General features: G+C 39.4%; 1 protein-coding gene and 1 pseudogene across 2 annotated transcripts in view; both read right to left on the bottom strand.

The window, feature by feature from the left end:
- Positions 1–15227, bottom strand: part of CFAP54 (cilia and flagella associated protein 54) — a 305843-nt gene that overhangs the window by 145332 nt on the left and 145284 nt on the right. For both annotated transcript variants that reach the window (XM_068561127.1, XM_068561128.1), the window contains exons 34-39: positions 14915–15057; positions 13167–13348; positions 11339–11566; positions 6286–6509; positions 6051–6186; positions 2108–2216 (exon numbers count right to left, since the gene is read on the bottom strand). In XM_068561127.1, coding sequence (XP_068417228.1) covers positions 2108–2216; positions 6051–6186; positions 6286–6509; positions 11339–11566; positions 13167–13348; positions 14915–15057 — 1022 coding nt within the window. The remainder of the gene's footprint in view (positions 1–2107; positions 2217–6050; positions 6187–6285; positions 6510–11338; positions 11567–13166; positions 13349–14914; positions 15058–15227) is intronic.
- On the bottom strand, positions 7575–8053 carry LOC137775337 (translationally-controlled tumor protein-like; annotated as a pseudogene).

Genomic DNA, 15227 nt, shown 5'->3' with positions numbered 1-15227 from the left:
AAAGCACTAATACTCATACAGTGTCTGATGTCCAATGCATAATAATAATTCTTTTATTGGGGTTGTTATAATAATGAAATAAGACAATCTACATAAAGCCCTTAGCACAAAGTGCATAGTATATGCACATGGTCTTGCTTCAAAGGCTGTGCTCTGAACCATTTACTGTATACCTCCAGGTTTAGCTGCCCTAGAGGATAACATTAGTGTTTTGTCTCCTGCCTCTAAAACAATCATGCAAGCCTGTGTCAAGATGGACATTCCACCAACCCATGATGATGAGTTGCTCAACCTCACTGAATACAGTAGCATGGGCAAAAAATAGACTTTCCCTTGCACTAAGGCAATGACATTTGGGGATTGTTCGTGACTGCTACATAGCCCAGCCCATTTTGACTGGCACAGCTTCCAATGTGAGGCCATCCTCAGGTCCATACTCCACAGAACTCTCCCTGGGTGACCTCATACAAGCCCCTGATTTCAACCACTACCAATGTATTGGTGACTAAATTACAGATCTGCTGAGTGCCTCACTGGTACATCCAATCATATACTGGATCATTCTACTCAGCTATCATTCAGGCACCTTGAACTCAGTTATAGCAAAGAAATGTTTTCCTCTAACCTGCCCCTCTCTTCAGTGTTTTTTGTTGTTGTTGCTGTTTTTGTTTTTGTTTATAGAATGAAGATATCACATCCATTTAGCCACCCAAGCCAGAAACCAAGGCAACTTGAATTCCTCCCTTCCCCATCCATCCGTCTCACCTAATGAGTGCATATCTGCCCACGCCTCTGTTCTCACCATCTAAGTCCAGGACCTCATCATGTCTGTAACACACAAGCTGGGAGCAGCTGCTCTCCTACCTCCACATGGTCCCCTCCCAACCTTTTCCCCATGCTGCTGCCGAAAGTTCAAGAACACAAATATGATCATTTCCTCTTCCTTCTTTACATCCTTCTAACTAGCTCCCCTCAGCTCTCCAGATAAAGCTGAATCTCTTTATCCTACCTTCTAAGACCCTTTATTATCCAACTCCTGCCAACCTTTCTAACCTCAGCTTTTGCCTTTTACTTTTACATTAACCCCACTAAATTACATGGAGTCTCTCAAAAGCGATGCTAGCCGTTAACTATTATTGTTTATAGCAGCAGCAGCAGTAGTCATAACAGTATAGACCTTACTACTCTACACTATAATCTCTGGTTTATTTATCGGTCTCCTTCATTGGGCTGTAAATCGGATAACAAATCTTCAGTCTCATTCATCTTTGTATTCTCAGGACCTAGTACAGAACTTAGCACATGGTAGATACTCAATAAGTGTTTGCTGAATGACTGAACAGCGGCCTGACCTACTCAAGAAATGAATGAATGAATGAATGAATACATACATACCTACATACATACACACATACATACCTAAAATCAACAGATAAGTGAATGAAGGAATCCTAACACTTCAAAGGGAAGACTTGCATTTCTTTCCTATACCCAAAACACAAGAAAAGTGCAATTGAGAGAAGGCTTTATTTCCATTTTCATCTCATCCTATTGCCTCATTCCTACAAGCTGCACCACCAGAACATTCCAAGAGGGCTTACCAGCTAAAACCAAAGGAGTCATGATGTTCCCAGATCTTCTCTTGCACTCTCGTTAAAAGACCTACAACTAAACCTTGGTAACACCAATAGAAGGACAATCTATATTGATTACAGAAATGGAAGTTATTACGGGCATCAAGATGGAACAAAGAAAATAGCAAAAGGTCAATTTAAAGAGTTCCCAAGTGAGATTAAAAACAGGGAAAAATGTGCAAAACAGTCTATTCCCATCTTTATTTTTTCCCATCAATTTCCTTTGTCCCTCTTTTTATCTCCCTTCTTTAACTAACAGATTAAACTAATAAAAACATGTGTTTTAATTCCCCTTAAGTGACATTTATAGCAACATAAGATGGTAAATATCAAATGGATTATTTTCAGTCAAATAAACCTGCAAAAGAAATTTTGCGAACACTTTAATTATGGAAGACTTGACATGCAGAACACGATAGCAAACCTTGTTTTGAAGAAAAGAGAAAGAGTTTCAAGCTAAAATTGGTTCCAACCTGAAGAGATAAGATTTTTAAGGAAATCTGCCTGATGTCCTATAGTTGTCACTTTATTGGTTAGAGGATTAATCTTGAGCTGTTTCCCAATGAAATTTCGGCAGGTTATCTTAAAAAAGAAAGCAGAAAACAAATATCACTTAGGTATTTATAGCCAAAAATTTGGCTTACTTGAAATGTTCATCTTATTTTTCATTTGTAAAAAAAAAAAAAAAAAGAGAGATACAAAAAGATGCTATAAATAAAAGCTCGAGAGTAGCATCCAATCATGAGAACTTTTGGGGGAAAAAAAGTGGCTATATAATTTTTCATATTTCTTTTGTATAGCACAGCTGGAAAAGCATTAGGCAAATTATGTAGAGCAATTAGAATATGATTTTTCTGATACTCTATAAATTCACTAGTCTAAATATATCTTCCATTATGTAAGTTGAAACATATTTAAAATAGAGGCTGCTTTTTCAATGGCAGATTTCCCCCCCTACTCAAAATTAACACAATTTAAATTTCCCTGGTGAAGTTTTCCAGAACTAACTCCCTCTGTAGTATTTGTTTAAACTATCTTTAACAGATACTTGAGTCCTAAAGTTGTACAATATCTGAAAACAGGAAATTTTTAGACATAAGGTAATTCTTTTAAAAGTCCACCATCCTCTTGTCTCCATTTGTCCACTCTCACCACCATCCCCACTGAACTAACCTAATGCTCAAAATACAACCATCCTTGAACCCCAGTCTGATGTAGATGTTGTTTCTTTATTGTCCCTTGTAGGTACTTCTACAATGAGATGTAAAGACAGTCTAAGAAAATGCAATTTCCTTCCCCCAGCCTAATAAGGCCCTACTTGACCTAGTCCTTCCCACCTCTCCAGCTTCATTTAAAAATCTTTATTGAACACCTATTATGTGCCAGGCACTGCTCCAAGCTCACACACAGATGATATAGCAGAGAACAAAATAAGCAAAAATTCCTATTGTTGTGGAACTTATTCTAGTGGAAATAGAGAGACAATAAACAAAATATAGAGTACATTATAAAATATACTAAGGAGTTATAAACACTATAGAGAGAAATAGAGCAAACAACACATAATTTTAAATAAGGTAATGAGGAAAGTCCTCACAGAGAATGTGATATTCAACAAAGACTGGAAAAGGTGCAGGAAAAATCAATGTGGCTATTTGCCAGGGGGCAGGCACAATTCCAAGCAGGGGAAGAGCAAATGCAAAGACCCTGGGGTAGGGTCTTCTTAAAGAACAGAAGAACACAGCAGCTGAAAGCTGCAGGGGAGTTAACAGAGACAAGTTACTGGTGATCACAGGGGGATGAGTTATGTGGGGCATTAAGGCCGTGATGAAGATGTTAACTTTAACACTGAATCAGATGGGAAACCACTGCAGGGTTTAAAGCAGAGGAATGTCATGGTCTGACAGGTTTTTAAAAGGCTGTTCTATCTGCCATTCAGAATAGACCACAGGCTCGAGACAGGAGTTCAGGGAGGCTGGAAGCAAGGAAAAGAGTTAGGAAGTCATTGCATTAATCCAAGCAAACACAGCAGTGGCGGAGGCAGTGAGAAGTGGTCAGATTCTGAGTCTATTTTGAAGGGAGAGGATTTGGTAACCAACCTGAAGTGGGGTGTAAAAGCAAGAGAGGAGTCAGGGATGCTCTCCCAGGTGTCTGGCCTGAGCAGCTAGGAGGATGAGGTTTGCATCAATTGAAGTGGGCAAGACGTGGCAGAACAGGTTTGTTTGACATGTACCAAATTCAAGAAGAGTCTTAAACATCTAAGAGATGATGCTGATAAGGCAATGTGATGGGTTTTTTTTTTTTAATAAATTTATTTATTTATTTTTGGCTGTGTTGGGTCTTCGTTTCTGTGCGAGGGCTTTCTCTAGTTGCTGCGAGCGCGGACCACTCTTCATCGCGGTGCGCGGGCCTCTCACTGTCGCGGCCTCTCTTGTTGCGGAGCATAAGCTCCAGACACGCAGGCTCAGTAGTTGTGGCTCACAGGCCCAGTTGCTCCGCGGCATGTGGGATCTTCCCAGACCAGGGCTCGAACCCGTGTCCCCTGCATTGGCAGGCGGATTCTCAACCACTGCGCCACCAGGGAAGCCCCAATGTGATGGGTTTTTGATGAGTCAGTTTAGTTAGGCTAAACTATGAGGATGATGGGAAGGGAAGCATCCATTGTGTAGCATACACACACTTCATCCCAGTTATTCAGTCAAACACTAATCTAGGTGCTGCTGTAAGGGTATTTTTCAGATACTAATTAAAGTCCCTAATAAACTGACTTTAAGCTAGGGAGATTATCGTAGGTGGGCCTGACCTAATCAGGTGAGTCCTTGACATGCTGGAAGTCTTCAGACTCCAAACTCCAAACAGCATCCAGGTCTACAGCTGCGCTCTCCTCACTGGATCCTCCCTCACTGACTGCCTATGGAGAACAGCTTCTGGTCACACCTGTAGGGTTCCTTCTTGTTCATGATCCCAACTGCCTACCCACTGGATTTTGGACTTGCTTAGTGAGCCCCCATGATCATATAAGCTGACTCCTTTTAACGAATCTTGATAAATAGATAGATAGATCGATCAACAGACAGACAGTTAATTCTAACTAGTTTTGCTTCTCTGACTGAACCCTGACTGAGACAGGCAGTCAGATATGTCAACACAGAATTCAGGTGAAAGGTCTAGCCTGGAGATGTAATTTTGAGCCACAGATTGAATTAACTCTCCAAGGGAGAGTGTGCGGATAGAGAAGACAGGAGCACCGAGAACAGAGTGTTGGGCTACACGAACACTGAGACACTGCGGAGGAGAGAAGGAGGAAGAGGCAACAAGGAAGACTCAGAAGGAGCAGCCCCTTCTTTGTCCCCTCCCCCTCCTCTGCTACACTGCAGCATGCGGGCCTCCTTCCTGCCCCATCTCAGGGCCTTTGCCCTTGTTCTTCCCTTGGGCTGGAATGCTCTTTCCCAGCGTATGGCCGGCCCCTTCCCACTAAATGTTTCCATTTCCAAAGGCCTTCCTGATCCCCTTGGCTCAACTTTCTACCCCCCACCCCAGCCTATCTCTATCCCACTGACCTATTTTATTTTCCTCAGAGAATTTATGATGGTCATAAATCTTTTTATCTGTTTACATGCTTATTATCTGGCCCTACTTCCACCCCCTCTGACACTAAACTCCATAAAGCAAGAACTCAAACTGTGTTCTCTCTACACAGACTACGCCAAGGCGATAAGGAACCTCTGTGAAAAGGAGAAAACGGAGTCCTCGCTGGGTGGCCGCAACCCACCACATGGACTGGTGTGCGGGGCAGGGACTGAATCCAGGACCCCGACATATGCCAGGAGCCCTGGACATCTGAACGCAATGGCTCTAATCTTAGGGAGTCAATACATATTTAGTAAGTTAATAAATGAGAGAATTTACATATCTCTTTCCTCCCCCCTACCTAACTTAAAGCTGCACCATGACGTTCGTGGGCCTTAGGCACTCTTGCCTTCATGGGCCCACTGTTCCATCAAAAAATATTAAAAATTATATTGTATGACTCCTTTGGTATAAACATAAATAGATGAATTGTAAAAACTGAAACATTTTCTTTGACTTAAAAGTTACCTTTTTCTTCTTATTTTGAAAGAAATTAAAACATCTAGTGGCTCCTAAAAAAGTACTGTGGCTCTAGACACTGTTCCCACTATGCCTAATGGGTAAATCAGCCCTAACCTGAATATAAGCTCCTGTGTACCAGGACTTTATTTTTGTTTTCCCTGCATCTGGAAAACACTGGCACAGAGCAACTCTCAACAATGTTTGCTGATTTGAATGATAAATGCCTAAGTGAAAATAGGAACATTTATCTGATTCCTAAATCTTGCTATTTACATGTGTACTACTAAGAAATCACCACTGCATGAATAATAGAGCCAAACTTACCTTCTGTTCATATTCAGCCTCGTATCTTACGCAAGGCTGTTGGGTAATATCTGGGCCCTTGCACTTGGATATTCGTAGAAGCAGCTGGCGCTGTGCGTACACCAGGAGTGGCGTCACTTGCTCTGTATATCTCTCACTAGACAATGGTAAAAATATATTAAAAACAAACGTTAGTAAAGAAACATTCTTCTCGGTGAAATCTGTCCCTGTTAGCTGCCCTTACAGCGGTACTTACTGCGAAACTGTATTGAACTGAATGGCAAGTGATACAAGTGTTTCCCATTTTTCTACTTGATATACAAGTTCCAGAGATTTTAATACAAAGTCGTGGATCCATTTCAAATCAACCACATTGACATCATCCAGAGGATGCTCAAAGGTAAGGCTAGAACCACCGTTATCATTTTTAATATTTCCATAGCAACTTGGAACACTGAACTCTCCTTCTTCTTCAACAGTCTGCAAGTAGCACATGGGAAAAAAAATTGTGTAATTTCAGATTTTACTACATGTTTTTTCTGAACACTGAATGTATAGCTAAAAATATAACATGGAAAAGAACTGAACAGAAAATAAATTTACTATTTTTATTATGCAAATCAAAGCTTGATGACACCATCCAACAGCACTTCTGCAATGATGGAAACGTGCTTCATCTGTGCGGTTCCATACAGAAGCCGCTAAGCACATGTGGATGCTGAGCTGTTGAAGTATGACTAGTGCAACTAGATTTTTAATTTTATTTAATTTTAATCATTTAAGCCTAAATGTAAATAGCACGTAAGGCTAGTCATTACTATACTTGCTGGCACACAGTCACTATTTAAGTAAGGATAGTAAACCAATAAATAAGGTAAAGTTTTGAGGAAAAACAGGTTATAGTATACACAAATAATTAAATTTCCCTAATACATTGGTTACATCCAGTTTGTAGAATAATATGTCCAATTCCCCAATGCAAAAGGTCAAACTTATGGAAAAGAAAATCTTCCAGAAGACCCTCTTTATGCCTAAGTTAGAGGTACTCTGTAACTATTGTGTTCATTTCCTGTAAGTCCCTGACGCATTTGTGTACACCCCTAGAAATTTCTGAGGCAAAGCAAAGCCCGTTAGATCCGCCTACTGGCCAGACTATAGCCCAATAAACAGTACCTCAAGTCTAGCCCCTCCTTCCCATAAGATTCATAGTCCTTGAATTTGGAAGAGATCTTGAAAGTCATCTGGCTCTGAAATGCCATATGAGTACCTGAAGTCAGGCTATGAAGATATGGATAATAGGTGTGACATACATGACCTATGTAACTTTGCCTCCTTAGCACAGTGCCTGGCACCTGGGACATGCTCAATAAAGGATAGATGTCATTTTATTGATGTTATGAGCTCCGTCCTTGTCATCTAATAATCAAAAGTCAAAGAGCTCAAGATGACATCAGTCCCATTTGTCTAAGTCCTCATGCCGTGTGGATGAAAAGCGGTAACCAGTTATGATGACAGGTGATCGATCCAAAGTTATTGCCAAATTTGTTAACATTTCTCCATTTCTAAACCGTCCATAAAGAAAATCATAAATGGGGTCATACCATCCTCACAGGAGTCCAGCAGAGCAACCACACTATCCAGACTCATATTTTCACCAATAAAAAACAGGTAGTTTTTTAAATTAGTAAGGAAGTGCTTGATTTATTCTGTAGCCTCTGTCATAAAAGGTTTTACTCTTTCTGGTTTCTGTTCTTCAGGTCTGCCTCTGATGGATTTCATGGAAACTTTGATTTACTTCTTATAGCCCTCTTTTGTGAAACTGGTTTTCTGCAAGCAACGGTTCATGACAATATCAACACCAGTGATTACTGTGCTTTCAGTACCTTCACCTAGGGTACTGAGAGCACTGTACAGCAGAGTACATTTCCATCAGTGTTACCCTCTGTCCTACTGACCATCTTCCCTTCCACCTCCAGGCACAGCCCGCTCTCGATCTCCAGGAACTTATAAATGTCGGGGAACATCTCATGATGGCTGATGAGGTCCAGGTAAATAATTGTGATGGCAGCTGGAGAGAGATGACAGCTGCCCTGGCTTAGCAGGTGCCCAGAGCTCAGAGTGAGCATGGTGAAACCAGAGGGGGAGGAGCAGCAGGTGGAAAAAGTGATATCGAATTTTGTAAATACTTTTTCTGTATCTATTTCAATGGCCATGTGATTTTTCTCCTTCATCCTGTTAATATGGTGAATTACACTGATTGATTTTCAAATGGTAACCTTACATTTCTGGGATTAAACCCCCCTTGATCATCATTTGTATATATTATATATATAATTTGCATATTTTATATCTTACTGGGATTGATTTGCTAACACTTCATTAAGGAGTTTTGTGTCTATGTTCATGAGTAATATTGATTCATAGTTTTCTTTCTGATATATCTGTCAGGGTTAAGCTGGCCTCACTTCTAAAAAAAAATTGGTATATGATTTATTATTTCTTCCTTGTGCGTTTGCTAGAATGCTGCAGGGAAATATTCTGGGTCTAGAGTTTTCTTTATGTCAAGGTTTCTGATTATGAGTTCAATTTCTTTAATATATTTGGGTAATTCATTTTTTCTATCACTTCTTGTGTCAGATTTGTTAAGTTGTACTTTCTAATAGATATGTCCATTTCATCTAAGTTATCAAATTCATTAGTAAAAATTGGTCATGACATTCCCTTATTTTTCTTTTAATATATATGGGAACTGTAGCTATATCCCTCTTTCATTACTAGTATTAGTAATCTGTGCTTTTCTCACTTTCGTTCTTCATCAGTATTCCTAAGATTCTGCCAATTTTAATAATATTTTCAGAAGATTAATTTATTGACTTTATTAATTTTCTGGGTTGTTTTATATCTAATTTATTTCTGCTCTTACCATTTCCTTCATTTCTTCTTATTATTTCTATTATTCTTTTTACTTACTTTGGGTCTAATTTACTCTTCTTTTTCTAGTTCCCATAGATGAACACTTAAATGATTGATTTATATCTTTCTTCCTATTTACTAAACATTTAAAGCTATAAAGTTTCTGTTAAGCACTGGCTTATTTACATCCCACAAATTCTGATATGTTATCATCAGTTGAAATACTTTTTAAATTTCCCTTGTGTTTTCTTCTTTGACCCATGGATTACTTAGAACTGTGTTATTTAATTTCCAGATATTTGGAGCTTTTTCTTCCTACATTGTATTAATCTGTTTATAATATAGCAGTTAGAAAACATACTCTTTCAGATTTCAGTCTTTTAAGTTTTATTATGACTTATTTTTTGACTCTGCATACAATACATCTTGGTGCACACACCACGTGCCTTGTGCTCTGTTTCCAACCAATCTTAATTTGTACTGCACGTCACTTCTGACACTAACTAACCCAGAGTCAGGGTCAGACTCCACAGTTTAAGGGCTCAGTGCTCACTGGAGATGCCAGCCACAAGTCTCAGGGTCACTCGCACTTCTGACTGACCAGCTATAAATTCGGGTCCAATAATTTCCTAGAATGACTCAGAATTCACTGATACAGTTTTCTTATAAAGGATACAACTCAGGAACAGCCAAAAGGAAGAGGTGCATAGAGCTAGGTCTGGAAGGGTCCAAGATGAGGAGATTCTGTGCCCTCTCTCTATGGAGTCAGGGCCTGATACCCATCCAACACATCAATGTGTCCACCAAACAGGAAGCTCTTCAAGCTTTGGGTGTCCAGAGTGTATTCTGAATCTCTGTTATTTGGCGCATACACATTTATGATTAGTATGTCTTCCTGATTAATTGAGCTTCTTCTCATCAGGAAATGTCCCTCTTTATCTCTCAAAATACTTCTTGATTGGAAGACTATTTTATCTAATATTAACATAGCCTCACCAGCTTTTTTATGTTTACTATTTTCATATTTTAAGCTTACTATTTTCTTTCAGTTTTATTTTCAATCTACCTGTTTCTTTATACCCAGAAGTGCTTCTCTCTTTTTTTTATTTTATAAATTTATTTATTTTTGGCTGCGTTGGGTCTTTGTTGCTGTGCACAGGCTTTCTCTAGTTGTGGCAAGCGGGGGCTACTCTTCGTTGCAGTGCGCGGGCTTCTCATTGTGGTGGCTTCTCTTGTTGCAGAGCACAGGCCCTAGGTGAGCGGGCTTCAGTAGTTGTGGCACATGGGCTCAGTTGTGGCTCACGGGCTGTAGAGTGCAGGCTCAGTAGTTGTGGCGCACGGGCTTAGTTGCTCAGTGGCATGTGGGATCTTCCCAGACCAGGGCTTGAACCCATGTCCCCTACATTGGCAGGCAGATTCTTAACCACTGTGCCAGCAGGGAAGTCCCAGAAGTGCTTCTATTATGGACAAGTACACGTCTTTCTCTTTTATCCAGTCAGACAATCTCTGCCTTTTAATTAGGGTATTTACCCCACTTATATTAATATAGTTATAGATATAATTGGGTTAGATTATTTGTTTTCTATTTGTCCCATGTGTCTGTGTTCCTCTTTTCCTGCCTTCTTTAATTGACTATTATTTAGTTTTCCACTTTACTTTTAGCTTCCATTTGGCATTTTAGCTATATCTCTTTTTTGGTAGTTATTCTGGGGATTATTAAATGCATACTTATTACATTCTACTTGAGAGCTAATATTGTATCACTTTATATTTATATAAAGTTTAAAAACTTATGACAGTTTAATTTTATTTGCCCTCCCAGTCTTTTGTGCTATTGTTGTCATATATTTTACATCTGAAAATGTTATAAACCCCATGACTCAAAGTGTTTATGTGTTTACTAATTTTCAATGTGTTTGGATTGTATGATGTTTGCATTTTTTTCAGTTTTATTTTCATGCTTTAAACCACAGTGTGCTAGATTTGAGATGGCTGTAAATTCTACCACATCTAGTGTAACAAAACATGGACAGATAAAGCAGTGAAATAAATATCAACCAACAAGCTACATGATCTGTCTTAGGGTCTGTCTCTTTCTCCATCAAAAAGACTGCTATGAGGATTAAATGTATTTAGATTACTTTATATAGAAGCTGGAGCTCAGTAAATGTTACTTTCTGTTCCATTTAAGAAACTGAATTTTCAGGCAGATATTTGTAATTAACATCAATGTACTGTTATATACTGTGAACCAAATAACAATGAGAAACAAATGAAATACAGACAAACCAAAGAACAACTCAAGCAAAATATTAATTTCTACTTATCCCAAGCTGCATGGTACAAATAATTTGTTAATTAACCTACAATAAAAAGAATTACCCAAATACTCTTACCTTAACAGAACTGATATTTTGTAGTTCTATTAACATGTCAATAAGTAATTCTGCTCCCAAATAGAATGGTAAAACAGAGGTACAGAGGAAACCGTCCTGGCTAATAGGAAATGTTTTATACAGATCCACTGCTTGTTTATGAAGTATTTGTAGCTCCTGAGTAAAGTTCCAAAGAGCCCGACAGCAGTTCTGAAGCAGTGTCCAATAGCCGCCACGATGAGCAAGAACCTAAGACAAACACAACATTCAAAAGATGCCAAAGTTCCCAAAGTTATGGATCTCTGAACAACTTCCTCTTTCTGCAAATATTCTACGTCAATAATAAGAGTAACTAACACCATTTGTTATATGCTACTTACATGTGCTAGACACTGTGGTAAGACACTTACATGCATTATCTCAGTTCATTCTAATGACAACTCCTACGAAGTAGGTATGCACTAGAATTCTCCTCAATTTACAGATGAGGAAATGGAGGCATGGGGCTAACCTGCCCAAGGTTATGAGTCTACTAAATGATGAGCTAGGATTTGCACACCAGCGGTCTGACTCCAGCACGCCCATTGTTCTAGGTGCTGGAATGTCACAGCGAGCAAGGGAAACTGGGCCTGCCCTCGTGCTGCTTCAATTTATTAGGAGAGACTGATACCAGATAAGCAGACAAATAAAAATACAATTTCAGGGAATGATAAGTGTTGTAAAGGCAAATAAAGCAGAAATGACTCAGAACCTGATGAGGGTGAGAGGACAGGTCCTTTTATACAGGGTGGTCAGGAGAGAAGTCCTCTATGAGGTGACATATGAGCAGAGCCCTGAATGTTGAGTTGAACAAGTCATGCGAAGGTGGGGGTGGGAGTGTTGGGAGGAGAACATTTGGAGCTGAGGGAACAGCAGGTGCAAAGGATGGAGGGTGAACCTGAGGGCTGAGGAGGGAGCAAGCTTAGTGCTTTCGGAATCACAGAGGGGAGAGTGGGCTGCACAAGAGCAAGAGGAGCTGAGTCCTGAGAAGTGAGCAGAACCCAGACCTTCTAGGGCCCTGAAGCTGGTACAAAGGAGCAGAGGATGCAATGCTCATGGTCAAGGGAGATGATGTGGGTTTACTTTACATTTTTATAAAGTCACTCTCTCTACTTGATGAAGAAAGTGGGAACTTAAGTATTCCTTTCTCATCTAGAAAGAATAGATTTCTTCTCATCTCTTGAGAAGTTTGAAGTACATCCCCTTCTTGCTATGAGAAAAAGGAAACAAATTTCTTTGTAGCTAATGATTCCAATTCTGAGTTTAATAATCTATCATATAATATTTAACAAGAAAAAGAGAAAAGCATTTGACAGAAGACACAAGTAGCCTGGAGAAGCAGGAGGTCAGGGGGGAAGGGACAGGTCTTCCCTGTGGCCTAGAAAGATCTTCCCCTGTGCTAGAGGGGAGAAAGGAGTCTATGGTGCCCAGGAGGGATCAAGAGCCCGAAGAAGAACCCCTGGTGTCACTGGAGAAGCCCATGTCCCAAGTGTGGCTAGAAAGTAGCAGAGGGGTGTCTGAATATTCCTGGAGACTTTGTAGACAAGGTCAAAGGCCACCTCAGCTCTGGGTGGATGGATGACTAATGACTAAAGGGGCTTACCCTCCTCCCTCACAACTTGACCAAATGTGAGACCTCAGTCCCATGGCAGGCAAGCCTTACAGATGACTGACATAAAATCCAGCAAATTTAATCTCACAGGTGAAATTTAAATTATGGATAATAAGTAAATAAATGTATCATACATGCCCAAATTCATGGGCTGAGATTTATGTCCACTACATTAACAAATAAGAAGGACCACCTTACCATTGCTCTCCTGCAATATAAAAAGATTTTCATAAAATGATCCAAGAGACCCACATTTGCTGAGTGATCCTTTTCTTTACCACTGAGACCTGACTGAGAGTCTGATTCATAACTTGTTTGTGTCTTGGAAACATTTTCATCACTCATGTTGGAATTAAGAAATGCCGAAAATTCTTCTGCATCTACAGTACAAATATAAAGTATAACATTATTGAAAAGAGAGTTAAGTTCCAGGAAACACAACAGGTGACCAGCATCAAATGAATAATTCAGATAACAAGTGCTACATAAATTTGGAGAAAGGACAGAATTATCATGGATATGATGAACCCGGGAAAGTTTCCAGAGAAGGAGGCTTTTAGATTACTTCTTAAAGGGTGATCATGATTTAGCTACGTGGGAAGAGTATGGAGAACATTCCAGGCAAGGGTGATGGCCAAGGGAACGATGCAGAGGCAGGAATGTCATGCTTTGGGGGAGAAGAATGACAGGATCCCACTCTTAATTTCCCCCCCAAACAGGCCATTCCCTGGACACATACACCGGAAGGCGAGGAGCTTCCCCTGGTGTTAGGCAGTGCAGCAACCCTGATCACTCATTCTCCCGTTGCTGTGCTATAAAAACACAGAGGATTTCTCCTGCCACAAACATTCTCTTACTAGAACTCTGCATTAAATAATAAGTCTCAATAGCAGAATATTTTATTGCCAATTTCATGGGAGGTCTTAGGGAGCTACTTTAAAAAAAACTCAAGAAGCTATATACATTGTAATGTACATACAAAACTCGGACTCTTTCTATGTCCAGGGAATTTACTTTCAAATACTTTAATAGTCCTGGTATGACATGCAGGTACCAGTTAAACTTAAACTATACCCTAGAAGAAATTAAAAAGCATGTTAAATACCTCAAATATGAATCAAACCCCCTGGGGCAGTTAACCAGCATATGAAATATCCTGTTCAGCAATAAGCCATATAGGATTTAAAATGCCATTTTTGAAAATCTATATAAGAGGGTTTGTACTAGCATAAAGATACTAGAAATAAATTTTTACTTGTGAAATGAGTGGTATTCAAGATAGGTGATTGTTTAGAAATAGTGTCATCAGTGCAACACCCAGAAAGTCCTGTTCACCTACATCTCTCCACGTCCTGGAGCCCCCAGTCACCTGACCAGAAGACAATATTGGTTGGTCCTGCCATTAGGGTATTACTGCCTTCATCTTGGAGAAAGCTTTCATGGAAGGTGCTAATTACAGCTCCTAAGGCAAGAGTGGACTGTCCTGAGAACAAAATCGGAACTGTGAAACAGCTGCATGATGTTTTCATGCCTGCTTGCATCAGTATGTTTGGTGGAATTTGTTCTGAAACTTACTTCCACTAAAACATAATGCCTGACAGCAAGTCTTCACTTACCTTGACCACTGGAGGCTACCAATATTTTTAAAAGAACATTATATTTGCTGAATGGCCAAATTGATTTAGGGGAGAATCCTACATAAATATTTCCAAATATAATGATGATGATGCCACAGAAATGTAGAAATTTTTAAAAAAATAGAACAAATAAGAATCTCCTACAAAATATCACAACTCAACTAAATTCCTAAGTCATTGGAAAATGATGTGTGTAGCTCTGTGTCTATTGGGGGGGTGTACGTGTCAGGGTATGTGTGTATGTACGTGTTGCATTTGTGAATAAAAAAACTAAATACAATTTGATAGCATAGAACATATTTATTTTACCTGATGGTAAGTGAGCCTTTCTTTTTTCAGCTGTAAGAAGGAAATCAAGCATCACTTTATAGTTTTCTGGAGTCAATTTTCCTGTTGGTAATACTGTTCCTGAATTATACGGTGAGAACATATTAGGATCAAATGATCGGAAACTGCAAAGGGGAAAAAACCTCATTAAAAAAACAATATAAGCAAAATTGAATTAATTCTGTCAAATACCAAATAAATAAATACATGTTTTAATAAAATGGAATTTAGCACCAAGTTACCCTGATACAAATTCGGTCACTGTCTAATTTTTGTGCTGCCAAGTAATCATGCA

Source organism: Eschrichtius robustus, chromosome 13 (assembly GCF_028021215.1).
Source record: "Eschrichtius robustus isolate mEscRob2 chromosome 13, mEscRob2.pri, whole genome shotgun sequence".
In the NCBI taxonomy this organism is placed as follows: Eukaryota; Metazoa; Chordata; class Mammalia; order Artiodactyla; family Eschrichtiidae; genus Eschrichtius; species Eschrichtius robustus.
Note: the sequence above shows the minus strand (reverse complement) of the source record. Positions and strands in the feature narration are given on the sequence as shown.